The sequence below is a fragment of the Nerophis lumbriciformis genome, linkage group LG23 (genome assembly GCF_033978685.3).
Source record: "Nerophis lumbriciformis linkage group LG23, RoL_Nlum_v2.1, whole genome shotgun sequence".
Taxonomy (NCBI): domain Eukaryota; kingdom Metazoa; phylum Chordata; class Actinopteri; order Syngnathiformes; family Syngnathidae; genus Nerophis; species Nerophis lumbriciformis.
This window is the reverse complement of record NC_084570.2, coordinates 40925649-40952887: the sequence shown is the minus strand read 5'-3', so window position 1 is coordinate 40952887 and position 27239 is coordinate 40925649. Positions and strand designations below refer to the sequence as shown.

Genomic DNA, 27239 nt, shown 5'->3' with positions numbered 1-27239 from the left:
AGAATGATGAATAATATACTGATTTATTGTGATTATTTCTCAGTCTGTCCATGTGTTGTTGGGTACAAATAAGAGTTGCATCATCACTAATGCTTGCATTGATCACTGGGCTTCGTCATTCATCAGCAAGGGCTCGTTGTGCCGCCTCCTCTAACGACATTGTTTAAACGCCAATCTCTCAGCCATGAATAAATGGCCTGTGCCACTTTGTGTGATCACTGCGCACATTTATTATGAGCGCACAAAAACAGACAAGGACAAAGTAACTAGATGAGACGATTCCTGAAGGAATTGGGTGTGAACGCTCCAATGCTGAAGTTGAACTGAAATGCTGACAGAATGTAGTATGAATGTAAGAATAGTGGAATGGTTTGAATGCTGAAGAGTTTGAATTTCCAGGAAAACCGGAATTCGTTTTGGAACGTGGGAAAGTGTTAGTTTGAATGTCCATGATAAGTGGAATGTGTTGATGTTGGAATGGTTTGATTAGGTTGAAAAATGTGGGAATTGTGCAACTTGGAAAAATGCCCCATTCATTTCAATGGGAACTTCCTGGAAATTTAGGAATTTTTGGAAAATGATTAGGAGCATGAATGTCCTGAATGAGCTGACTTGGTTGGTGTTGGAATTATTTAAATAGGTCAAGAAATGTTGAAGACAGGAACAGTTTAATTGACAAATTGTATTATGGAATTCCTGGAATTTCGGGAAATCCAGGAATGTTTCTAGTTCATAAACCAACTTGTTTTTTTGGTCCTGAGTAAGAAAAATGTTTTGACGGTGGAACAGTTGAAATGAGATGAAAAATGTAAAAGGAGTAGTTAAACGAAAAAGGTTGGAAACAAGGTTAGAAAAAAACCCAGGAATTCCTGGAAATCTGTTGAACGTAGAAACATGGTTGTTTGAATTTCCAGGATGAATTTAATGTGTTGAAAAATGTGGGAATTGTGGAAGTTTGAAAAATGGATATTTCATTTAGAATGGGGAAAATGGCCCTAAAAACTGGGAATTATAGGAAATCCGGGAATTTTTAAATAAATGTTCAAACGGAGCACACAACTCCTAAACAGGCTTAATATTTTGAAGTTGGAACAGTTTCAATTGGATGACAAATGTGGGAGTTGTGGAACTTTAAAAAATGTCTCATTCTTTTCAATGGGAATTTCATGGAAATTTCGGGAAAAGTGGGAATTCTTTTGAACATGCTAAAACATTTGAATGTTCTGAATGAAATTTAATTGAAATTACATTTTATTTGAGGAATTTTAATTAAATAAAATACGAAGGTCCCGAGTTCAATCCCGGGCTCGGGATCTTTCTGTGTGGAGTTTGCATGTTCTCCCCATGACTGCGTGGGTTCCCTCCGGGGACTCCGGCTTCCTCTCACCTCCAAAGACATGCACCTGGGGATAAGTTGATTGGCAACACTAAATCGGCCCTAGTGTGTGAATGTTGTCTGTCTATCTGTGTTGGCCCTGTGATGAGGTAGCGACTTGTCCAGGGTGTACCCCGCCTTCCGCCCGTGTGCCTTCCCTCCCGCGACCCCAAAAGGGATAAGCGGTAGAAAATGGGTGGATGAATAAATATTGAAAATAAAAATAATAAAATCACATTATTTCAACTTAATTTGATTTACTTTTTATTTGGACAATTTTGATTTAAAAAAATACAAATGAAAATGGAACAATTTAAATGAAAATGGAACAATTTTAACCTAAATAACAAACATTATTTTAACATTTTATTTTAGACATTTCAATTGAATTAAAAATATATAACGTGAAAATAGGAAAAAACTAAATCACAATACTAAACCTAATTTAAATGAGATTTTACTTCAGGAATTTTTATTGTATTAGAAATTAAAAGGGAATATACAAACATTTGAATAACCAACCTAATTTATTAAAACAGTTTTTGAGGAATTTTAACTAAATTAAAATGGGAAAAATAACTAATTAAAATCAAAATAATCAAAGATTTTTTTGATAACATTTAATTTTAGGAATTTTAATTATGAAAGTCAAAACAATCAGGTTAATTTTAATACTAGTGTATTTTAGGAATCTTGATCAAATTAAAATGGTAAATAGAAAAATAAAGTCACAATGATTAACTTAATTTTAATTACATTTAATTTTAGAAAATTTGATTTAATAAGAAAAAAAACAAGTATATATATTTTAGTAATTTTAATTGAATTATGAATACAAAGGAAAAATAGAAAAACTAAATCAAAATAATTAATTAAATTTTAAAAACATTTGATTTCAGAAATTTTAATTGACTTAGAAATTAAAAGGTGAAATAGACACATTTTAATAATTTTTAACTTAACCTTAGGCTGCTGCCCTCGCCACCCAACCTCGGATAAGCGGAAGAAGATGGATGGATGGATGGAACTTAATTTTAACTAAATAAAAATAGAAAATAGACCAATACAAATCTAAATCAACAACTTAATTTTAAAAACATATGATTTTGGGAATTTTACTAAAATTAAGAGAAAAGACAAAAGTGAAAGTTAAAACAATCAACTAATTTTTATAAAATTTTATTTTAGGAATTGTATTTCAATTGAAAGGGAAAAAAAGACTAAAATCAAAATAATCACTTTAATTTTACCGAACATTATATTTTAGTAATTTTAATTAAATTTGAAATTGAAAGGACACATGGAAAAATGTAAATAATCAACTTAATTTAAGAAAAAAAAATGTTTTGACATTTTTATTTAATAAAAGGGAAATAATAATAAATAATAACAATGGATTAGATTTTATATCGCGCTTTTTCTATTGTTAGATACTCAAAGCGCTCACAGAGAAGTGGGAACCCATCATTCATTCACACCTGGTGGTGGTAAGCTACATTTGTAGCCACAGCTGCCCTGTGGTAGATTGACAGAAGCGAGGCTGCCAGTTTGCGCCTACGGCCCCTGACCACCACCTATCTTTCATTCATCATTCATTCACCAGTGTGAGCAGCACCGGGGGCAAGGGTGAAGTGTCCTGCCCAAGGACACAACGGCAGCGATTTGGATGTCAAGGGGCGGGGAGCGAACCTGCAACCCTCAGGTTTCTGACACGGCCGCTCTACCCACTACGCCATACCGCCCCAAATAAGACTAACCTAAATGATCAGCATAATTTTAAGTACATTTTAAGACTTTTCATGCAGTAAAACTTCAAAAGGAAAGTAGAAAAATAAAATAATCTGAAATTTTGAATTAGGAATTGTAATTAAGTAAAAGTTAAAATATAAACAATTGAATTGTTTTATCCTAGGACATATGGATATAAAATAATCAGTTCCAGTGTCAAACTGTTGTCAACCTTTCAACTATTTATCAACCCTACAGGCAATCTTTTAAGTAACATGTTAACATTCTCAACAGTCACAAGTGTAAAAAGAAGTTAACATAAACGTAAAAGTATGCTACTCATATTTTGATGGTGTGAGACAGATAGAAACAAACAGCTGTCATACATACGTGTGAAAAGAATGTAACCACTTCAAATAAAGTGAAACCCCTCACCTTTACTCTCCGGTGACACACAGTGAGTTGGAGAAAGTCCATCTGAAAGCGAGTAAACAAAGAAGTTAACCTGCGGCGTACGATAACTTGATACAACGAGAGACGGAGCACTCTTGTCTGGTCTCGTCTCATAAACCTTGGCGTACATTCAAAGAATGGCGTCCACTTATTGGGAGAATATTGCACCGTTCTATGGTTATCGTCACACTTTTACTCTTTGCCATGCACAAATGCGTTTAGATGACATGGAATCCTGCTGAAGTGCAATTGAAGTGCGGTACGCCAGAGTATATAGTCCATTTATTAATGAACAAAGGTAACCCGCTGCCAGTAAAATCCTGATCTTTGCAACACTTAACAAATTGGCTGGCGTACATAAAGTCCCGTCATCGCTGCTGTTAAATCGATTATGAAAATGTCAGTGTAAGCAAAGACATTAATCTCTTGTATGCTTAAACGTTGCGCCTTACTGCTATCCAGTGGTACATCCTTGCCATTGCACCTTGAGCCACACCATTGCAGGGCTTTCAAGGACATTAAAACCACTGGGAATAAATTTAAAAATACTGCGGTCATCATTTAATGAGTTTAAAAAAAACCTCTACAAGGGATGCTTCTGTGTAGTCCACCCCACGTCACACCTCCAAATAATCTCAAGTCCCCCTTCTTTTTGAGCCCACAGATCCGGTACGTTTAGAAGCTGCAGGAAAAGGTACGGAAACATGAGTTAAAAAAACAAGAGCGCGTTTAATGTATCCATTCTGTAGAATCTCCCAGCATGATCAGTCCAACGTAAGACAGTTTGTCTCTCGGGTGGAGGAGGAGGGAAACATTTCATTGGGAGACAGAACTGAAAACATTGATAAATTAGGCTCCAAAGGACAAACAAGTGTGCAGAAAACTCATTGTGTTGGTTGCTAGGTGACCCGGCTGAAGACGCAAACTGTCCCTTGAGAGGAAGCGTCCAAACAGAGGAAAAAAGTCTCGCTGCCCTACACAATACCACCTCTGGGTGAGGACGTTGTACTGCATAAAAAAAAAAAAAAAACAGCTCAACACAAGTCAGTGCTTGTTGGGCAATAAAAATATTTATATATAAAAGTTCAAACAAAAAGAGAATGTGACGAGGGGAAAAAAAGAGGAGGAGCCGCGGACTCAGTCGATCTTGACGGCGGCGTAGATCTTCCTGATGAACATGTAGGCGGCGTAGAAGCCGATGGTGCCCGTCAGCAGCCAGAAGGACAGAACCATCAAGGCGGTGTAGCCAAAGTACAAGAGCGAGGGGATGAACTCCACGATGTCCAGCTGAGAGGGGACACAGTGTATGACAGGGTGAGAGCAGCAGAGGGCAATATTTCCCACCCTGTATGACCCAGTATCACTGGGAAATTACAGTGTTTTATGTTAATTGGAAACAATAGAAGTCTGATTAATCAGTTCCTGGGTCATACTGTGACTGTAACTTTTTCCACTGAAAGATCATCGTGTGTGGGGCCATTTTGACATGTTTTATTTTCAAAACCAATACTATACGATATAATTGTTTGAACCTTCACGGCGCCCCTCAAGCTTTTTAGGCAAATGTTAAAAACAATTCAGAAATTATTACCGGTATTTTTCATTTTTTTACTCAACGCTAAAATCTCCAAATCAACTTCAGATCTGTCAATATTATTTTTTTGATGCCTTTGTTTGTCAAAACCCTGTTTTCTATGGCAAAAATAAAACATCTGCAATATTTTTCACCTCAGAACTTTCAATGTGAAGTAATTGAAGCCTTACATATGTAAATAATTCATAACAACATGGATTTTAATACAATGCAATGACTGTGTAAAAAAAAAAAATGCCACTAAGATTTTCAGGTCATACATTTTTTTCTTTTTTCTTTCTTTCACATTTAAATCTTCAGATCAACATTTGTTTTATGCCCTTCTTGTAAATTTTTTTTATTGCATTATTGTCCCCAAAAATATTTTAAAGGGAAATATTTGTCAAGTAATTGGGACATTGAATATGTCAATAATTCTAACAACATTGATTTTTATATATTATTATTTTTTTGAGCAATGATCGTTTAAAAAAAATGCCACTAAAATTCTCAGGGATCCATAAGTGTCCCACTCATAAGAGTGTTCAAAACAAGTCATACATTTTTTTTTTTTTTTTTTAACTTTCACATTTAAATCTTTAGATCAACTTCAGCTCTATCCGTTTTTAGTTTTTTTGTTTGTTAGTAATTGGGGCCTTGTATATGTCAATAATTCATAACAACATTGATTTTATTTCATTATTACTTTTTAAGCAATGACAGCTTTAAACAAAAAAAAAACGCCTGCATTGCAGCTTTGTTTTATTAGAGTTAACATTACAACATTTTCTTGTTACATTTCACTTGTTTGCTTTTTCACTCCAATTTTTTACAGTATTTTTAGAATGTGCTAAAAAATGAGCTGCGGGCCACACTTTAGACATCCCTGACTTCGACAATCTTCACTAAGTGTAAAGTAAGCAGTATTGATCTTAAACATAAAAACAGCAGTACTCTTTAAACAATGTTGCTAATTTATGGATACAAAAAAATGACAGAAATTGCTTTATTCATGACTAAGTTTTGGTGCGGTCCGAGCCTTGCGTCGGTAACTCGACCACGGTTCTTAGCATTCTGAAAAACTGTCCTTCGGGACAATTTGCGTGACATCATAAAACCTTGTGGCATGCAGGACTGGCATGCTTTTAATGGGGAAAATAAGATGGAGCCCTATGCGATATTAATGCATCGTGTGTGTGTGTGTGTGTGTTTTACCTTATTGGCAAAGTAGAAGACGGCGTACACCAGGACATAGAAGGCTGACCCTCCTGAAACCAGGAAGGTTCTCCACCACCATCGGTAGTCCTTAAAAGAACGTTAAGAGGGACAGAAAGCACATGTTGTATATAGCGGAGCATGGCTAATAAAACTGTTAGCATGTGTCAAAAAACAAGCTTTATATGACATTGAGGTGTACAGCTGTAACATTTGATAAAACGTTAGCATGCGCATGTGCCATGTACCAAGTTCATAACTCTGTAGTGTTTCAGCTGCAACATTGGCTGAAAAGGTTAGCATGTGTCATGTACTAAGTTATATTACTGAGGTATACAGCTGCAAAATTGGCTAAAAAGGTTAGTATGTGTCATGTACTGAGTTATATGACTGAGGTGTTACCATATCTGAGTTATTGTGTAGAAATATGGGGAAATAACTACAAATGTGCGCTACATTCGTTAACCGTGTTACAAAAAAGATCAGTTAGAATAATACATAATGTTGGATATAGAGAACATACAAACCCTTTATTTATTGAGTCAAAAACATTAAAGTTTGGTGATTTGGTAAAATTGCAAACAGCTAAAATGATGTACAAAGCAAACTATAACCTGCTACCCAAGAATGTACAACAATTCTTCTCAACTAAAGAGGAGAAATATAACCTTAAGAGGAAAAAATAATTTAAAACATTTGTATGCACGTACAACACTTAGAACCTTTAGCATATCAGTATGTGGAATTAAATTATGGAATGGATTAAGTAAAGAAGTTAAACATTGTACTGATATGATCCAGTTTAAGAGGTTGTTCAAAATAATAGTGCTTACAAAGTACAAAGAAGAAGAATTATGAGAAATACTTTCAACCTTATTGAAAGTAAGATATTCTTCATCTCAGTATGTTAATAATGACTGAATTAATTAATTAAATATTACAAAACTGTTGTGTATACTAATTCACAGATTGTTATCTTATTATATAAAAAGGTCAGTAAATGATTCTATATATTTGTAAACGCTCTGAAGTGGGAAAGGGGTAGGCTTAAATAAGCTTTGCTTCTTTCTACTCCTTTTCGGACATGATGAGAAGTGAAATGATATGAAATTGTGATGTATTATACTGTAAGTGTGTTCATGTTCGAAATAAACTAAAAGAAAGAAAGAAAGGTGTACAGCTGCTAAATTGGCTAAAACGGTTAGCATGTGTCATGTACTAAGTTATATGACTGAGGTGTACAGCTGCTAAATTGGCAAAAAAAAGTTAGTGTGCTAATGTTGGCATGCCAATATTAACACGCTAACAGTTAAAATGGTAAATGGTAAATGGGTTGTACTTGTATAGCGCTTTTCTACCTTCAAGGTACTCAAAGCGCTTTGACACTATTTCCACATTCACCCATTCACACACACTGATGGCGGGAGCTGCCATGCAAGGCACTAACCACGACCCATCAGGAGCAAGGGTGAAGTGTCTTGCTCAAGGACACAACGGACGTGACGAGGTTGGTAGAAGGTGGGGATTGAACCAGGAACCCTCAGGTTGCTGGCACGGCCACTCTCCCAAACACGCCACGCCGCCCCTGTTAACATGTCATGTACCAAATTATATGACTTTGAGGTCTTTCGGCTGCAAAATTGGCTAAAAAAGTTAGCATGTGCCAAGTAGTAAGTTATAATACGAATGTGTACAGCTGCACAATTGGCCAAAAAAGTTAGTGTGCTAATGTTAGCATGCTAATATTTTCATGTCAAGTACTAAGTTATATGATGCAGGTGTTTCAGCTGTAAAATTGGCTAAAAAAGTTAGTATGTGTCAAGTACTAAGTTATATGACTGAGGTGTTTCGGCTTCAAAATCGACTAAAAAAGTTAACATGTATCAAGTAGTAAGTTACATTACAGAGGTTTACAGCTGCAAAATTGGCGAAAAAAGTTAATGTGCTAATGTTAGCATGCTAATATTATCATGTGAAGTACTAAGTTATATGACAGGTGTTTCGGCTGCAAAATTGGCTAAAAAAGTTAGCATGTGTCAAGTAGTAAGTTATATTACGGAGGTTTACAGCTGCAAAATTGGCGAAAAAGTTAATGTGCTAATGTTAGCATGCTATTATTAACATGTCAAGTACTAAGTTATATGACTGAGTGTTTCGGCTGCAAAATTGACTAAAAAAAGTTAGCACGTGTCAAGTAGTACCGGTAAGTTATATTACGGAGGTGTACAACTGCAAAGTTGGCTAAAAAAGTTAGTGCACTATTGTTAGCATGCTAATTTTAACATGTCAAGTACCAAATTATATGACTCTAAGGTGTTTCAGTTGTAAAATTGGCTAAAATAGTGTGTCAAGTACTTAGTTATATGACTGAGGTGTTTCGGCTTCAAAGTCGGCTAAAAAAGTTAGCTGAAAAAGTTAGCATGTGTCATGTACTAAGTTGTATTACTGAGGTGTACAGCTCCAAAATTGGCTTAAAGGTTAGTGTGCTAATGTTAGCATGCCAATATTAACACGCTAACAGTTAACATATCAAGTACCAAATTATGACTCTCGGGTGTTTCGGCAGTGAAATTGGCTAAAAAGGTTATTCGCATGTGTCAACTGAGGTGGTTCGGCTGCAAAATTGGCTAAAAAAAGTTAGCATGTGTCAAGTACTAATTTATATGACTTAGGTGTTTCGGCTGCAAAATTGGCTAAAAAAGTTAGCATGTGTCAAGTAGTAAGTTATATTACGGAGGTTTACAGCTGTAAAATTGGCAAAAAAAGTTAGTGTGCTAATGTTAGCATGCTAATATTAACATGTCAAATACTAAGTTATATGACTGAGGTGTTTCGGCTATAAAATTGGCTAATACAAAGTTAGCATGTGTCAAGTACTAAGTTGCATTACTGACGTGTACAGCTGCAAACTTGGCCAAATTAGATGACTGAGGTGTACGGCTGCAAAGTAAAAAGGTCAGCACGCTAACAGTTAGCATGTGTAAAGTATCAAGTTATGATTCTGGGGTATTGGGCTGAAAATTGGTTGAAAAAAGTTTGCATACTAAGATGTTACGCTAGCACGCTAACTGTTAGCAAATGTCAAGTATCAAGTTATATCCCTGCACAGTTGAATAAACACACACTGTCTGCAGAGATGAATGAAGAAATTACCTCAGCACACAGCTGGAAGTAGACCATGACGATGCTGATCTGAGAGCAGGAGACCACCAAGATGATGAAGACCAGAAAGAGGAAGCCAAAGAGGTAATAGAACTGATTCTCCCAGATGGCCTAAAAGCACGCGCGCGCAAACACACACACACACACACACACACACACACACACACACACACACAGACACACACACACACACAGACACACAGACACACACAGACACAGACACACACGCACACACTTATGATGACTTGATGGTCTTGGTAATGACCAACACACACACAAGTAGACAAGAAGTTATCACACTCACGCTAAAAATGAAGAAGAGCTCAATGAACATGGCACCAAATGGGAGGATCCCGGCCATCAGGATCCTAATGAAGAGAAAAACGTTGACGGTTTCAACACCCGAGGTCCTACGTCAGCTCATGTGAGAATGCGGCGCGCTCACTCACCCGACAAACTTGTTCATGTACCAGCGCTGCTCCGGGACCTGCCGAGGGATCTGGTTGGTGCGCACGGGGTTGTCGTACGGCTGCTTGCGGAAGCCAAAGTAGTAGCCCAGGTAGACCAAGGGCATGGAGATACCAAACCACATGCACAGCAGAGCCAGCATAGTGGTGAAGGGCACCTGAAGTTGGGGAAGAAAGTCAGTCCCAAAGCACAATGAAGTGTACAATGTTTATATCAAACACACTATGACACATGAAAGGTGTCAACAAAGAGCAAATAGGTGTTTAGAACAGGAAATATTCACGCTAAAAACTAAGAGGGAATTTTTTAAGCCGACACAGAGGACTTCCTTCTTTTCAAGAACAATACCGATAACCGATAAACTTATTTATATCTATTATTTTTTAAATGTAGATTTAAAGGGGCCCTATCATGCAAAACCAACTTTTCTTACCTATTGGTGCCTGCTGTTGTGCATTTGTGTGAAATCCAAGCATAGAGGCATGGCTGGGATGTTTATAAAACTATCTTGCCTTCCTATCTACTTACTCCAAACGGTCCGTTTGGAATGTGCACAATTGGTGACGTCACCATTCGAGAACCTTGTCCATATATGGTATAAATTTACCAAGACTGCCTTGCGGGCATCCGCCATTTTTAGTTTATGTGCGCGCATCTGTAGTTTAGACGGCAAAATGGTGAAGATACGACTTGAAGAACAAAAATTATGCTGGTTGGTTGCAGGGTTTCCCCTTATTAAAATGTGGCGCCCCGCCAATGCATTTTCATTACCGCCACACCTTGAACATAAGGTTGTTGTTTCTTTTTACTTGAAAACAAATTCAAGTTATATAAAATATTGTAGCCCCCAGAAGTTATTACACAAAATCCAAGGCTATTTTTTAATTTTAATTACCAATCTAATGATAACAAACGGCACAATTCCAACAGGTTTTACCTCCCGTGCAAAAACGTTTGTCTACATGTATCCGCCCTTACCCAGACACAAAATAACTTTATTTTGGAAAATAAATAAAAACAAAAAAGTCCTCAAATTGTTATTTTTATTAGAGACATTTAAATTGTGTTAGATAAGCCCACTTAACATTTTTTTTTTTTTTTACATTGATATACTGTAGATTTAATTTTAATCTCATGTGTATCATCTCTTAAAAGTATTAAAACTTTTAACAGTTTTTGTTTGTATGAGAATTGTTTGAATTTGATTTATTGGCCTGATCCGGAACATTAGAGCTATGTTAAATTGTATATTGGAAGCGCCTCAATGTGTGTATTTTCATTGTTCAAAATAAAAAAAACAAAATACCACCAATCATCCTTCAGGCACAGATGGTGTGTTTGCAAACATGGGAAAAACTGACATCAAATCCAAACCACATGGACATAAAACATTAACAACAGCTGCTCGTTACATTATAAAATGATATATGTACCCTATTATTTGCGCACTATTGACAAGTGATGTACCGAAAACTCGAACACCGGAAAAACTTTGATTACCGAAAAACCGCGCTGCCGAAACCGGATGTAAACAAAACGCACGCCATTGTCTGGAACGTCAGCATGTCTGTGATGTGGACGTAACTTTAATATATTCGAGACATACCCACGGACAACGATCTACAAAATGTGCAAGTTGTTTTTAATAAAAAAGTAATTTCAAAGTCTCTAAACACTTGAAAAAATCTCAACGAAGTACATTGTACAATGAGCAGCAAAAATTGAAAATATGGCAAAACGATAAAAAAAAAAAACATGTTAATACTAATTAATAACAGATTTGTTTTTAAATGTACATATATATTTTTTCAGCCTTTTTAAAGAAAATCATATGCTCACAGTAAATTAGGCAAATTACACGGTGATGTCATGGTGACCACGCCCCCACCCCCACAGTTATCTTGGCAGTCAAGGGAAAACCCTATTACCAAACTCAGGGCAGTATTCAAACCTCCAGACTCATCTGAAGAAGTAAGAAGTGCCTGGCTAACGTTTTTGTTTCATGGCAATGTGCCTTCAAACTGTGAAGAAATTGCTTCAAGAGTGTGCCAAGAGGAGTCCTGCTTCAACCACAAACTTTCACAAAAGATGGATTTTCTGAAAAACTAATTTTTTTAATGGCAAGCTTGGTGACTACTATCTATGGCAATGTGGGACACAATGAAACGCTGAGTAATAACAGAAGGTTAAACATGTTCAATTTGTTGTGCAGCTAGCTTAGCATTCTACTGTAAGACAGTAGCATCACCGTCCTCCAGCCAAATAAATAATTATTTTCCTAAAAAATACTTTTAATTTGATCAGTGCCTATTGTGTTTGGCAATGGACGAATAAGTAATATAATCAATGTAGCACTTAGCGTACCTTTTAGCCACAACCCTCTAATTGTTTACAACTCAAAGTAGCCGTGCAGCAGAGTTATTACATGATATAGAATAGAAAAGCCTTTTATTGTCAAAATACACATGTGCAAGTCCAGGATCAAGCATTAGGTGCGGCAGAAATGTAACGTTAGTCACGGTATAGTTCCAGTTCTGTACGTAAGCCAGGTATCCTCCCTCTCTCTCGTTTGTATCGCCTCCTTCCTAAGTGTCGACAACAAACCATGCTGAGCAGCTGGTCTCGCTATATCATCCGAGATGTCGTGTTGTGGTCAAAGTGATTTAAAATAGATGTCTGTTGGCGGTCACCAACGTCTATAGTGCAAAGTAAAAGCAGGAAAGCTAAAAAAAATAAAAATAAATAAATACACAACAAAAGCTGACAGGCGAGGGCGAAAGCTCATCGGCGTGAGGAGGGGTTCATTTGCATATAACAACTCCTCCTCTCAAAACGAGCTGTTTTGAAAGGGAGCAAAAAAATTTATTGACAATAGGTCTGTAAAAAAAAAAAAAAAATTCACCAAAGAACCATCATTACATGCTATGTAGACCACAAGGAAGCCTTCTAAATTTAACATGGCCCGCAAAAGCCTTGAAATTGTATGCATCAATGAAGTACTTTATATTTCCCTACTAAATGTAGACGTTTGTTCCATTTTGACAGAAATAAATACATGTATTGCATGCAATTTCATATCTTATCAACTTTAATATTATCTAGTAATGCAGCAAGTATTATACTGGCATACATTTCAAACTTTTTTTTTTGTTAAAATACAAATAAAGGTAATAAATATCTGCATGACGTATGATTTCAAAGCAAGTTATCCATCAAATGGTATACTGTAAAATACAATAGATTTTTCGGTAAAACAAAGGCAGCTCAGTATACTAGAAAACCTCACAATCTCAGCAAGTATAAATGTCTAGTTTCTAGTTAAAATGTCTAAACAAACTTAATACAAGTCACAATACCCTGAATAGTGATTTTTTTCATATATGTAACATAATACTATTTTTGAGCATCACAAGTTTGTTATAAGACACACAACTTCCCAATACTGGTAAGTATATCTAATAATACATTTTAACTGCTAATTTCAAGTTTTTAAAGCTTACATATGTCAAGAAATCTTACCAAGAAAACATTGGCTTGTTCCATTGGCAGATTGTTTTTGTCATTACAAGCAAAAGTAGCTTGTATTATATATTTTTTACCCTTCCTAAGAGGGACATTTTTTCTAGTGTAAGCAGAATTTTACAGTAAAAAAAACTGTAGTACCGTTTTTCCATTTACAGTAATATGCTGTAAAAATGGAATTTACGGAAAAATTGTAATGACTGAGCTCCCAGTTTTTTACAGCAAAATTATTCGTTTTTTGTTTTTTTTTACAGTGTATGTAAAAAAACAATCAACTGCATAGGAAATTGTATAATAATATCACAAGGTGTACACCTATACATTTATATTTATAAATAATTCCCGGTTACAAGCGGCCCGAACTGCTATGTGGCCCTCACTTAAAACGAGTTTGACGCCCATGGTTTAAGATAAACTCATGAGTTTCCAACATTAGTAGGAGAAAAGGACCGCTTGATTTGCTCACCTTACCACACCTGCAGCACTGTACGGGTAACCTAGGCTCATTGGCGCTTTTTAAAAAATCTAATATTGGAGCTTTTTTTGTCGACCTGGGCCGATATCCGGTAAGTCAATTAACCGAACGATAAATGAAGACAGAGTCGGTATTTTTTCCAGCGTCGATAACCGCCATATGCATGCATCGGTATGGTTTACAAGAAGAGTTACTCGTTTGCATGTGTGTTTGAACTACGAGCACATAAGCGGCAACAATGATAACCGTTGTAAAACTCCAGACGGTTAGTTTTGCCATAGTACATTAAAATGATTGTTAGATAATTAGCTAGCTTAAATGCTAACATCAACATATTTCCCTATTAATAAGCGTCACACCCCAATCTAAACTTGTGTAAACATATTGTCATCTAAACAACTAAGATGCAGTATTCACATTGAACATAGAGGCTGTGCTGCCTTTGCACAAAGTGATGGATATATACTCCAGAGTGTTGCGTTGAAACAGACGGACTTGCTTCAACAAGTGGACTCATGTGACGTCATATTAGCTGATCACCCAACTTACATTAATGAAAAAAAAAATTCTAAAATGTTTACGAATTAAAATGGAAGATAAACATAGTCGAGCACAGAAATTAAAATGATATGGCTCTTATGAAGCCAGAGCAATATTTCATGTTTCCTCTGCCAATAAAGTATATTGTGTTTATTTTAGTTATTAAAAAAATACAACTTGGTTAATAAAAATGGCAGTGTGTACAAGTACTTTTTGAGCACATTCCACAATACTGCGATAATACTGATATCTGTGATCATTTTGATCACAATAACTCTTTTTGGCCATTTTGTTTATTGTTTTGGTTGAGGGTCCTCCACCCCTCCTTAACAGAGACAGAACCTATTTTATTGCTTTTGGTTGTGATTTGTATTCAAGTGCAACATTTTGCTGACAAAGTATATTTTATATTAAAAAAATGTATTTAACTTGAATCTTTAAAAGTTTACACTTCAATTACTATGCTATAGGGTTGTACGGTATACCGGTACTATTATAGTAATTAATCATATTTGGTACTATACCGCCTCTAGAAAGTACCGGCCTCCCCCCCTTTTTTTTACAGGCACGATGGCGCGTCGTCGCCACGTCGTGACATTGCTGGTTTTACGAGCAGAGGAGCATGTTCGGCAGCGCACAATCCCGGAGTACTTACAAGCAGACAGTGTGTAGACAGAAAAGAGAGAACAAACGCATTTTGGCCTAAAAACTAAAGATAAAGGTGAAGTTATAACACTGAAACGCCCTCAGGAAGAGGTGCTTTAAGACATGGCTAGCTAGCTAGCAGCTAACATCCATCCACAATTGGCAGTGTTTTAGCTACTTCTAAATCACTAATCTTCGTCTTCATGGCGACAAATAAAGTATGTTTATTACAAGTACAGTTATCACTGGAGGACGAGGAAACATGCTTCACTACACACCGTAGCTCACCGGCGTAACAATGTTAAACACAGTGGGTGGCTCTACACCTGACATCCACTGTAATGATACCAAGTACAATAGCGTATCTAGTCGATACTACTATGATTACATCGATATTTTTAGCATCACAAAATCTTTTTTCCGTTTTTTTAAATTCATATTATGTTTATAAACTCAGGAAATATGTCCCTGCACACACGAGGACTTTGAATATGACCAATGTATGATCCTGTAACTACTTGGTATCGGATCGATACCTAAACTTGTGGTATCATCCAAAACTAATGTAAAGTATCAAACAAGAGACGAATACCGTATTTTCCGCACTATAAGGCGCACCTAAAAACCACAAATTTTCTCAAAAGCTGACAGTGCGCCTTATAATCCGGTGCGCCTTATATATGGGTTAATATTAATATTAATTTTCATAAAGTTTAGGTCTCGCAACTACGGTAAACAGCCGCCATCTTTTTTCCCCGTAGAAGAAGCGCGCGGTGCATGCTGGGATATGTGACGTTTCATTTCCATTTGTGTGTTTATGTAAAGACCCCAAAATGGCTCTTATTAAGTGTGTTGTCTGTCTAATTATAAATAATGCAGACGAGGCGTGTTAACTGAGTTCTCAACGTTTACTCACAGCGTGCTCATAACCACATTCTAACTGCCAGCACATACAACAACGCTTCTCAGGGCTACCGCGCATGCTCGTCACTATCGTTGCATGCTGGGTAGTGTAGTTGTTATATTTGCTAGCTCATAACATCACATTAAGAGACACGCTTACGCGCTTAATTCAATACTCGCCGTCATTCCGGGTGGATTGACAAAAGACCTCCAGCCGCTAGATATTGGTGTCAACAGGGCATTCGAAGCTAGACTGCTAACTGCGTGGGAACAGTGGATGACAGAAGGCGAACACACGTGACGTTCACCAAGACAGGGAGACAGCGCCGGACGACATACGCCACTATCTGCCAGTGGATCGTAAATGCCTGGGCAGATATTTCGGTCACAACTGTGGTCCGAGCTTTCCGGAAGGCAGGATTCACAGAACTGCTGGACAACAGCGACACTGACTCCGATTACTTCGACGAGACGGAGCCGGCCATTTTGGATCCCACATTCGCCCAACTTTTCAATTCGGACACCGAAGGAGAAGAATTCGAGGGATTTATGAATGAAGAATAACTTCAGAAAGTGAGCGTTATGTTTATTTTGTGTGTTGTGACATTAACGTTCGAGCAACATTATGTTGCTATTGCTCTGCACTATTTTGAATTTTACTATGTTTGTGATTGCACATTTGCGTACATTTTGGGAGTGAACAGAGTTGTTAGAACGCTGGTTTTTAATATATTATTAAAGTTTGACTGACCTATCTGACTGTTTTTTTGACATTCCTTTAGCGCAGTTAGATGCGGCTTACAACACGGGGCGGCTTATAGGTGGACAAAGTTTTGAAATATGCCGTTCATTGAAGGCGCGGCTTATAACCCAGGGCGCCTTATGGTGCGGAAAATACGGTAAGTGATTAATACATTTTAACAGAAGTGTAGATCCATCCATCCACTTTCTACTGCTTGTCCCTTTTTGGGGTAGAACATGTTAAAACAGAAAATAACCAGATATTAACAATAAACGGACAAGTAGATTAATAATCAATTTTTACAGTTTGTCCCTCATAATGTTGACAAAATAATAGAATGATAAATGACACAATATGTTACTGCATACGTCAGCAGACTAATTAGGAGTCTTTGCTTGTTTACTTACTACCAAAAGACAAGTTGTCTAGTATGTTCACTAATTTATTTAAGGACTAAATTGCAATAATAAACATATGTTTAATGTACCCTAAGATTTTTTGTTCAAATAAAGACAATAATGACATTTTTGTGTGGTCCCCTTTATTTAGAAAAGTATCGAAAAGTATTGAAATACATTTTGGTGCCGGTACCAAAATATTGGTATCGGGACAACCCTACAATGCTAACATACACGAGCAATACAAGTGTATTGCATTTAAAAGGGTATACGTGCAATATTATTATGTATTGTCATTACTTCAGTGGTTAATTTGGTCTCAAAATAAAGTTGACAATATCGTTTATCTGCAATAATTTTCTAGGTCAATATATCGTCCAGCAAAAATTGTAACCGGCCCATCCTGATATGAGCACAATTATCTGTCCGCTTTGAAAAGGAAATATGGCAAAATGGCCCCTGCGTCATTGGACTTTTCAGCGTAGGTCCCTAAATGGAAAAGGTTTGGTTTATATTCATGTTCATGCTCACCGCCCCAGAGGAGTGCTCGCCCCAGATGAAGCAGTTGAGGATGAAACAGATTCCAAAAAACACAGCGGGATACAAAGTTGCAGTCTGCAGGAGATATTAGAAACATGTTGACACAGAGTATGGCGTTAGCTTAGAAACAATGTCTGCCACTCACACAAAACGCTCCTTTCTTCCAGCGGTGGCCTTTCAGTGTGCGGTACAGTCTCCCCGCAAAGTAGCCTCCAAACACACTAGGGAGTAAAAACAACACATTTTAACACCACAAAATGATTGCTACAGTAGATTCCTCTTCTTTTTCTTTTTAGCAGTAATAGTTCTCACCCCATAAACATGAAAAGGAAGCAAGCAGTGGTCATCAGGGCTCCTCTACTGGAAGGAGACAACATGCCCAACATAGCAACAACTGCACAAGCACACAGAAGGAACAATTAACACATACAAAGTCAACACATCGTATATTCCAGGGGTGTCCAAACTGCGGTCCGCCAGCTTCTTCGGCGAGTGCTTTCAAATTAATCTTAAATACCAAGCGGTCTCTGAATGCTACATATTTGCTGCCATCTTGTGGACAATGTGAGTAAATCCGATCAATGACCCTTGATAATAGCACAGCAATTACTTATATGGCACAATCCAAACAACCTTCCTTAGTCATAGTGCAAAAAAAAAGAAAAAACAAAAAAAAACAATGCAACTAACATAAAGGTCAACACACATAACACAACCTTCTCACTGAACTTTGTGGATATTATGAAAAACGTCCAAACACCATGAAAAATGCAAAATTACACCAATTTAAATCCATTAGAATGCATGATGGGAAAATGTCAAACACTCTCTCCACACTTATCCATGTTTGGCACACGTTAGCTGTGTGATAATTCTGATTGATTACAAAACTTTAAGATGGTCGTCACGGAAGTAAACAAGGTAGGAGTCAAACGTTCACATACTCTTAATATCCAATTATGATAATTACGTATCCATTATATGAATTATACAGCATCATATTAATATGGTATGTACTCGCACGCACATATATAGTTACTTTACATGCAATCGGGCAATATTTTTTAGCCCAATGCGCCCCCAAGTCAGAAGGTTTGGACACCCCTGACATAAACATATTCTTATTAAAAAACACTCACATATGACAATAAGGATCATGCAAAACAGCTGGATCCCCGACCCCAGCAGTGAGCTTAGAATCATGGGGTACTGAGGCGGCCTGAAGACATCACCGTGGACATTCTTCCATCCCGACTCCTCCATTGTGTCCTCCTGTTGGCAAGAGAAAGATGGTTCAAAGGCCAGCAGCACACCAAGACTTCAAAGGTCAACAAAGCAACTTACAATATCGTCCTCTCTGTTGTAATTAGCAATGTCCTTCCTCAAGGTTCTGATGATGATCATACTGAGGATGCCTGAGCGAGAAAGAACATAAACACGGTTATGGAAAGCACTGAGTGGAGGTCAGGGGTGTCCTAATACAACCTTTTCACTTCTGATGTCGATATTAGAGCGCTGAGTACAAGCCAATATTGATATTGCTCAATGAAGGACTGGGTGATAAAACGATATCATTATATATCGCAATAGACACGCAGTCAATATCAACAAAAATGCATTTGATAATTTCTATTTCTTATTCAGAAGAAGTATGTTTCAAAGCAAGGTTGGTTGCATGAACAAAGGCACTCGCTCTCTCGCAGGAAATGAACACTGATCAGTAGGAGTGACACGCTAACAGCCAATCAGGTAACAGTATCAACTACCAAATTTGGTTGAGCCATCTTGTTGTCTCGCAGTTGATTCTTCAGTGAGAAGCGAAAGTAAAAATTAGTTCTGCACAGAGCAAAGAAATTGTCGATAAAAGAGGAAAAGTCACCTCGACAGTATAGCATTTAAACATTTTTAAAACAGACTGCAGTCAGACCAAAGGCTACGCTCACCCTTAAGCGCACAGCCATAACATCCTGGCACTAAACCTGCAGAAAATAGTTCTTCTCAGCTCTCTCTGTGTGTACATTTTTACACTTTTCACTATTTTTTTACACTTTCACCTTCATTTTAAGAGCTTATTGCTAAGTGTTCAATGGGATTTTACAATTTTAATTGCTTTTTAATTCATTTTAATTGAGTTTCTTCCCATGCTTGTGTTGACATTTCCTTTCCTTTCTGCTTTGATCGTTGAGGGCATTATAATCAGAAGAAGGTTACTAAAAAGTTAATAACATTTTTTACATGTAATATATTTTTCTCATGGTCCTTATTTTCCGTAGGTCATAAAAATATCAATAATTAAACACTTGTATTGTGATATAATTTCCAGTCATATTGCCCAGCCTTACTTGAGCCTGTTTATGAGCACTAAATGTTAGCCGGAGACAGTTGTTGTAGTTATAGTTAAAAAAGGACACCTATTTAGTATGTTTATTGTGTGCTGAGCTAACAGTAGCCCTGTAATAACGTCACAAGTGACTGTAAAATGTGACTCTTTTGCGGTACATGATGTAGTAGTTTTTCTTTCATACACAAACACATGGTTGTAATATTAAGAATGGATTAGATTTACAGTGTATTCTGGACTAAATGCCATTACTACGCTTTGAATCCTGCGGCTTATAAAACGGCGTGGCCAATTTATGGATTTTTGCTCGCTAACGGTCATAATGTTTTGTGTTCAATAGCGTTCATTAAACGAAAGCGGAGACACTGAAATGGTGTGTTATTGTTTGTGCTACGGCGCCATCTTTTGAACGAGTTCTCTTACTGCAGGTGTTGTGGTTTTAATACCTTAAATCGGAAGTGAAATTGTCCATAGCGGTTCTGCTCGAAATTATTCTTCATTCGTCACTCCAAGCAACGTGTGTAAGTTTTCCAATATAACTAAAACAATGCTTACTTACTTAACCGTCCCATGTGTGATGTCTGTAGGAGTGTTTTCACGCATACTTGAACGCGCTATGGTAATGTAATCAAGCATTAGCAAATATGCTAACATGTTTATGAGTGTCTGTTAGTAATATTTACTTAAAATTTAATTATTTTTGTATTGTTTCAGTTTCACTAATTGGATGACAGGGGATGCAAAACAATAACAATACTGAAATAAACTGCAACAAAAAACAGTGCAATACATTTACATAACATGGTTTCTCTTGTTATATTGTTATTTTTACTGTTATATTTTTATTCTTATTGTTATATTTTCTATTTTATTTCCATTTATACCCCCCATTATTTACTTTTTACTTTTTAAATTCCATCTCAATTCTGTACAATGCTGCTGGAATTTTAATTTTCCTGAGGGAACTCTCCTGAAGGAATCAAAGTACTATCTACCTATCTATCTAATAGTAGTAGTTGTAGTGCAAGTACCATTAAACAATTTGAAGTTACTTGCCAGTTACCCAGTACTTGAGTAGTTTTCTTCACTGAATATTTAAGTAATGTGGATGACTACTCTTTACTTGAGTCATGTTACTGTGACGTGAGAGTACTCTTACTTGACTCTCTTCTATTCAGGTCAATGCAGTATTTAACCAAATGCGGAAGAGGAACTAGTTCGATTAGTTCCCTTTAGTAATGATATACGTACATGACTTTCTTTAAAAAAGGTGCGAATGTAAAACAACAACCTCATGGAAACAAATTGTCGCTGGAGGAACAAACCTGAGAGGAAGAAGACCACCACCACAGAGTTGACAATGGAGAACCAGTGAATCTGCACGTCGCTCATGGTCAGGTAGGTGTCCCATCGAGAAGCCCATTTCACCTCGCTCTCCTGCCACGGTCGCACAAGACACACAGTATTCAATATTTGTTCTACGGGTACGGCTCTGGGAGGATTATTTATTATGTGTCACAGTGGCTGACCTCCCAGTGCACCGAGTAGGTGAAGAGGACCTCGTTCTCCTTGGTGGGGTCGATCTCCTGCGGCGCAGAGCCGCTGGCCTCCGGCAGGGAGCAGGTCTTGTCCTTTTCTACAGCCTTCAGGTCTAAGTGGAGGTACAGTTTGGGTCAGCATTCCTCAAACAGAGGGTCCCTTTTGTGCCAACGCTCTAGTAGTCATGTTAGAACCTGCAGCTAGGTGGCAGCGATGCTCAATGCAATCAACAAGATCCCTGTTCTACCCAGTAGGAGTAGGAAGTACTGAGGAACACAAGAGTACGGGACTAAGAGATGGAAAAGCTTTTGGCAGGAATGAAAGGAAAGGATGATAAAGAGAAAAAAATACACATACTGTACATAGCCTCTGTAACCACAGTAGGAAATGAGGAAAGACAAGGGTATGTTTGATGCAACATTCTACTCTCATTTGCAACATTCTATCTGTGTGGGACGGCTGTTTCTACCATTGCTACAATAAAAACCGTGTACAGATCATGGATGTGACAAACCATCCGATCGGGCGATTTTTGTAAAAATAAAAAGTATGTGATTGCCTAGTTATGCCTTTTAATGCCGATCACATACACCACTGAGCTACTTTTCAAATGACTAAGTCGAGGTTATCTGCCTCATATATATTTATAATTTGTATTTATTTATTTGTGAAACAGATGTTTTTTGTTAACAAGTTAAAGGTGTTTAATGATAATACAAGCATGTTCCTTTCTTTCATGAAGATAAAAATAAAAGTTGGTGTATTACCTGATTCTGATGATTTGCATTGATTGGAATCAGACAATAGTGATGATAACGTCCACGTTTTTAAATGTAGGGGGAAAAAAAGTCATCCTTTCTGTCCAATACCACATGAAAGTGGTTGGTTTTTGGCATCGTATTTGTCCAGCTTTCATACTCCTTTTTATACACTTTACAAGAAATACATTGGCGGCAAACTCCCTAGCTTGCTAGCTTGTGTGTGCTAGCTTTCTGAGACTCTTATTTTGTTAGCTCAGGCAGGATAGAGTAGCACTTTTATTGTGAAGACAGGAACTGTGCAGTCGGTCTTTAGAGTTTTGACGGCAGGTACGACGCGACAGTCTGTTGAAATAAAAAGTGTGTCTTGCCTTCCCGCCGGTAATTTTTTTTCTTAATAGTGAGCTCGGAAGATCCTAGGGTGCCGTGAATGTCAATCAAGTGACGTCATAGTGAAGATTGATGATCGCAATTTTTTAGGCCTATTCTTTTTAATGCCTGGCTGTTGATTGACTGCCACACCCTCTGTGATCGACCTAATGAGCACCCCTGACATACACTAATCCTGTCTGACTGACTACCGTATTTTTCGGAGTATAAGTCGCACCGGAGTACAAGTCGCACCTGCCGAAAATGCATAATAAAAAAGGAAACAAACATATATAAGTCGCACTGGAGCCCGGCCAAACTATGAAAAATACTGTGACTTATAGTCCGAAAAATACGGTATATATTTGTGGTGTGTCTCCATACTAAGGATGTAACGATAAACAGTATTAATTAAAGGTGGGGAAAATAATCGCTTTTTAGATGCAACCCAATTCAAACATGGAAGATTAAAGAATCGTTTAGTAAAGTCAATAATTGATTTATGTATTGTAAATAAAGTAATGCACACAGTTCTACAATTTGTCTGACTGCAGCTAGCCATCTCACCGAGAGATCCGACCAGCTATTATCGGGCATTTATGGTCCAGTTTTGCACACATTTTTAATTAATCTAATAAATGTGGGAATTAATTTAACTGGGTATTATTCCAATTGAATTGGGGTTTTTTTAAGTTGCAAGTGATAAACGCTTAATTAGTGGAACAAAAAGAAATGTAAAACTGCATCAATACATATAAATTAAAGCTGCATCAATAATCGATTTTTAATCGAATCGTAGCTCCTGAATTGTAATCGAACCGTGAGGTGCCAAAGATTCCCACCTCTTGTATTAATGATAACCGCAGTAAAACAACTGACAGTTAGTATTACCGTGTTAAATCAAAATGATTGAAAAACGGTAACAGGTAAGTGCACTAAACTTACGGACCGACTAGTGTTAGCATGTTAGCTAGCTAAAATGCTAACACAAACACAGTAACGTCTTTCCCCATTAAGAAACGTCATAATGTGTTTATCTAAACACATTAATGCCTGAACAACTAAGCTATTCACATTGAACATAGACTCTGTTTACACTGCAGGCCAAAGGGAATTGAATACGAACATAATGCTCAAATGTTCTAAACATATTTTTTTGCTGCAAACATGTATTTCTAAGTGCAAATAATTTTGTAGAAACATCTGTTTCAAGCAAATATTTAAAATAATAACTTAATGTAAACATCCAGTGTAACAGGTGTAAAACAATAAGCTTCCATAGCGAGATATAAGTTAGAACTGTACTTTATATTAAAAATGGAAACAGCGGAAGATGAATGACCCATAACAAGAAGATAGAGAAAAATAAGTTTACCGACTACGGCGTCGGTATGGTGACGGACTACAATTGCGGACGCGTGCAAATTTTCAGGACTTAAGACGCAGATTACAAATACATATCAGCAGGTACCAGAAAGTAAGAACATTTGATTTTGCATAATATTGCGAAACAAGACGCCAGGTAATATGTCTCCATTTTGCGGTCCTTATACACACACCATAATAATACCGTATGTTGAAGCACACTACGTCTAACTACAGTAGCCATAATGCTCCGACAATCCATCAAGCGGTGCGGCTTCATAGCTTACCAAAGTCGTATTAAAACATTTTGAGCAACGTGTTGAATGTTCTATATTCCTAATGGAATATTTAAAGTTTTGGTGTTGTTTACTGGCGTCATCTTGCAGTCTACATGTATATCTTATGTGTGACTGCCATCTATTGGTCACACTTATCATTACACCATGTACCAAATGAAATAGCTTCGAGGTCAGTAAGCACAACCAGAATTATTCCATACATTTAAAGCGCACTGTCCATTTTCGAGAAAATGAAAGAATTTTAGGTGCACCTTAGTCCGAAAAATACGGTAGTTACCATTTTTACACTGTGTTCCTGTTAATGATACACGTTATCTCAAATAAAGTAAATATCAATATTTTGATTTGAGAATCAATATTACAGCAAACATATCTGGTATCGGTGATATGGATGTCTCAGTATATATGTGCAAATCACTAGTTTGAAGCCCAGATCTGAAAAGTTGTGCAGTGCAAAAAGGGCTAAATACGATATGCAAGTTCCCAATAGCAATAAAATTCAGGGGGTGGTGTTCAAAATGTCTGTACCCCAGGTGTGTGGTGACAGAAAACAATGGTTTAGGTGAAGGTGTGGAAGCGAGGGGTGCTCATGCCTACCTTCTACTTTTACACTTTGGGGTATGACCTCAAATCGCACCACTCTGTAGTTGTGCTGCTCCTCCTCCTCCAGCTTCTCCCTGTGGAAGTACAGGATGAAGGAGAGGTGGTTGTGCAGGTAAACCTGTGTGGGGGAGGAGAGGAGAAAAGGTCCAGGACTGGTGCATAACGACATTCAGGATATTCAACATACCTTGTTGTTGTCGACAAAGCCCAGCCTGTAGCCGTGTTCAAACTGGATGTCTTTCACCATGTCCTTCCTCAGCTCCTCTTCGGCTCCTGCCTCCCTGTTGAGGTACAACTCCAGCCGGGTGGCCACAGGCAGGTTGTCTGCGATCCTATACAGGTAAAGGTGGTGTTGGTGTTGTATTTATGTACACCTGTACGGCGTAAATTTACATTAGCATTAGAGTTCCACAGATTATCGACGCTGATTATTGGGCTTTGGCATTTTGAAATATATTGGTATCTGCCTTTTTTTTTTCTTACAACAGAACTACATCAGAAGATACAATATCTAAACATATGATACCAGTATTTCCTACGAAAAAAAAAAAGAAGTAATAAGCACTGCTCAAGCACTAACCTGTTTGCACTGCATGGGAAAAGTTATCTTTTTGCTGGAGCCCAATATTTTTACAGTACATTTTAGAATAAAAAATAACCTTATTGTCAATCGTTTTCCCCAAATATGTTTTGATATCTGACAGGGTATTTATTTGAGTTCTTGTGAGCATTATTCTCCGGTCTGCTTTCACTGGGGCCACGCCGCCCCCCTCCTCTCGTGCTGGTCACCTCCAGTATGTCTCCTCTGCCTACCGGTCGAAACGTCCTTTTTTTGCAGGGAAATCCAGGTTCTGTCCTTCTTTCCTTCACGATCCTGTTTCGTTTGGAGTCGCTCAACTCGCCTCCGTCCGCAACACTCGGAGGTGGGCTCATTAAAGGAGCGTCGCGAGTTTCCAATCAGATAGCGACGCGACAGATATGAATGACAAATAGGAGATTATTATGTAAGTAAGAAGAGCAGGCAGCAGGTCTCACATTCTCATACTTTCTCTAACATCCAGGAAGAAATGTCGGCCATCTTAAAAATGTCTCACCTTTAATGTACGTGAAGGAGCACAGAATTGTTTGAAATTAAATATTCTAATATTTCAGGGTTCCTCACGAGGACACCTTACAATGTATTAAATCCATAAGCTGTTATAAAACTGTATACAATTGAGTAGAGTTATTGTGATGTAGAGATATCCCATATTTTTACAGATTTTCAATGACTTTCTATATTTTGAAATGCTAATGTTGACGCTCCTCTTAGACACACGTAATAAAAGTGTTTGCAAAACCCCTGACGTTTTTTGCTGCTAAATTAACGACAACTTTAGTGACGCATAATAAAAACATTATGTCCCTACACGTGCAACGTTTCCTGAAAATATATAAAACAAACCCAACTTACAAGCCTTGTCCAGCTTACATATGCTAGTTATGTTTAGCTAACTTGCTCCTTAACTACTAACAACTAGTGAAAAAAACATATCGGTCGATCTCTAATTAGCATTACAGACTTACAGGTGAACGTAATACTCCTCATGTATCCTCTCTGCAAACAACTTGCTCTCCTTTTTGCTCAGCTTCTTCTTGTCGCACACCACCTCACACTTCTTGTCCTTGTTCATTGCCACGTTGTAGGGCGTGTTGACAATACGGTCGCCGCGCAACACCTCACCTGCAAAACAATAATACCATGTGAAATATTACATGGACGTTTATTGTTGTTTTTATCTTCCACTTACCAAGATTCTCGCCCTTGTAAACAACAGATGCAGGCTTGCAATATGGTAGGGAGTAGTATTCATAAGGAAGTTGAGTGCGGGAGCTGGTCATCTTCACAGCCTGTAAAGTAAATAACGGGACTTGTTTCATTTAAAAATGATTAATTCATGTTTTTATTATGCAAAACAGATGTTCTAACAGTGATAACAATTGTTTGCTCCACTTTTGAGAGAAGAGGCTTCGCTACACATATTAAAACAAAGCCTGTAGCTCTGCCAACCCACTGTCAGTCAACTACGGACTTTAGTTTTTCTTCAGCAAATATACTAACCTAGCATGATGATGCTGTTAGAATGTGAGTGTAATGTTAGCATGTAGCTCACATAGCTATGCTAGTGTTGCTAACGCTTGTGTCCTCCTGTCCCACTACTTAACCATGGGCCGGCTTGTGTTCAC

At 37.4% G+C, this 27239-nt stretch overlaps 1 protein-coding gene across 1 annotated transcript in view; it reads right to left on the bottom strand.

Annotated features, from left to right (window-relative positions):
* Positions 1 to 4265: 4265 nt before the first annotated feature.
* tm9sf4 (transmembrane 9 superfamily protein member 4) overlaps positions 4266 to 27239 on the bottom strand; it is a 41343-nt gene continuing 18369 nt past the window's right edge. Inside the window, exons 3-18 of the mRNA XM_061985535.2 lie at positions 26804 to 26903; positions 26580 to 26736; positions 25201 to 25345; positions 25008 to 25131; positions 21610 to 21731; positions 21406 to 21517; positions 19084 to 19154; positions 18879 to 19011; positions 18052 to 18133; positions 17885 to 17960; positions 17731 to 17814; positions 9956 to 10131; positions 9811 to 9874; positions 9498 to 9617; positions 6345 to 6434; positions 4266 to 4843 (exon numbers count right to left, since the gene is read on the bottom strand). Of these exons, the coding sequence (XP_061841519.2) occupies positions 4694 to 4843; positions 6345 to 6434; positions 9498 to 9617; positions 9811 to 9874; positions 9956 to 10131; positions 17731 to 17814; positions 17885 to 17960; positions 18052 to 18133; positions 18879 to 19011; positions 19084 to 19154; positions 21406 to 21517; positions 21610 to 21731; positions 25008 to 25131; positions 25201 to 25345; positions 26580 to 26736; positions 26804 to 26903 (1806 nt within the window). The 3' untranslated portion in view covers positions 4266 to 4693. The remainder of the gene's footprint in view (positions 4844 to 6344; positions 6435 to 9497; positions 9618 to 9810; positions 9875 to 9955; positions 10132 to 17730; positions 17815 to 17884; positions 17961 to 18051; positions 18134 to 18878; positions 19012 to 19083; positions 19155 to 21405; positions 21518 to 21609; positions 21732 to 25007; positions 25132 to 25200; positions 25346 to 26579; positions 26737 to 26803; positions 26904 to 27239) is intronic.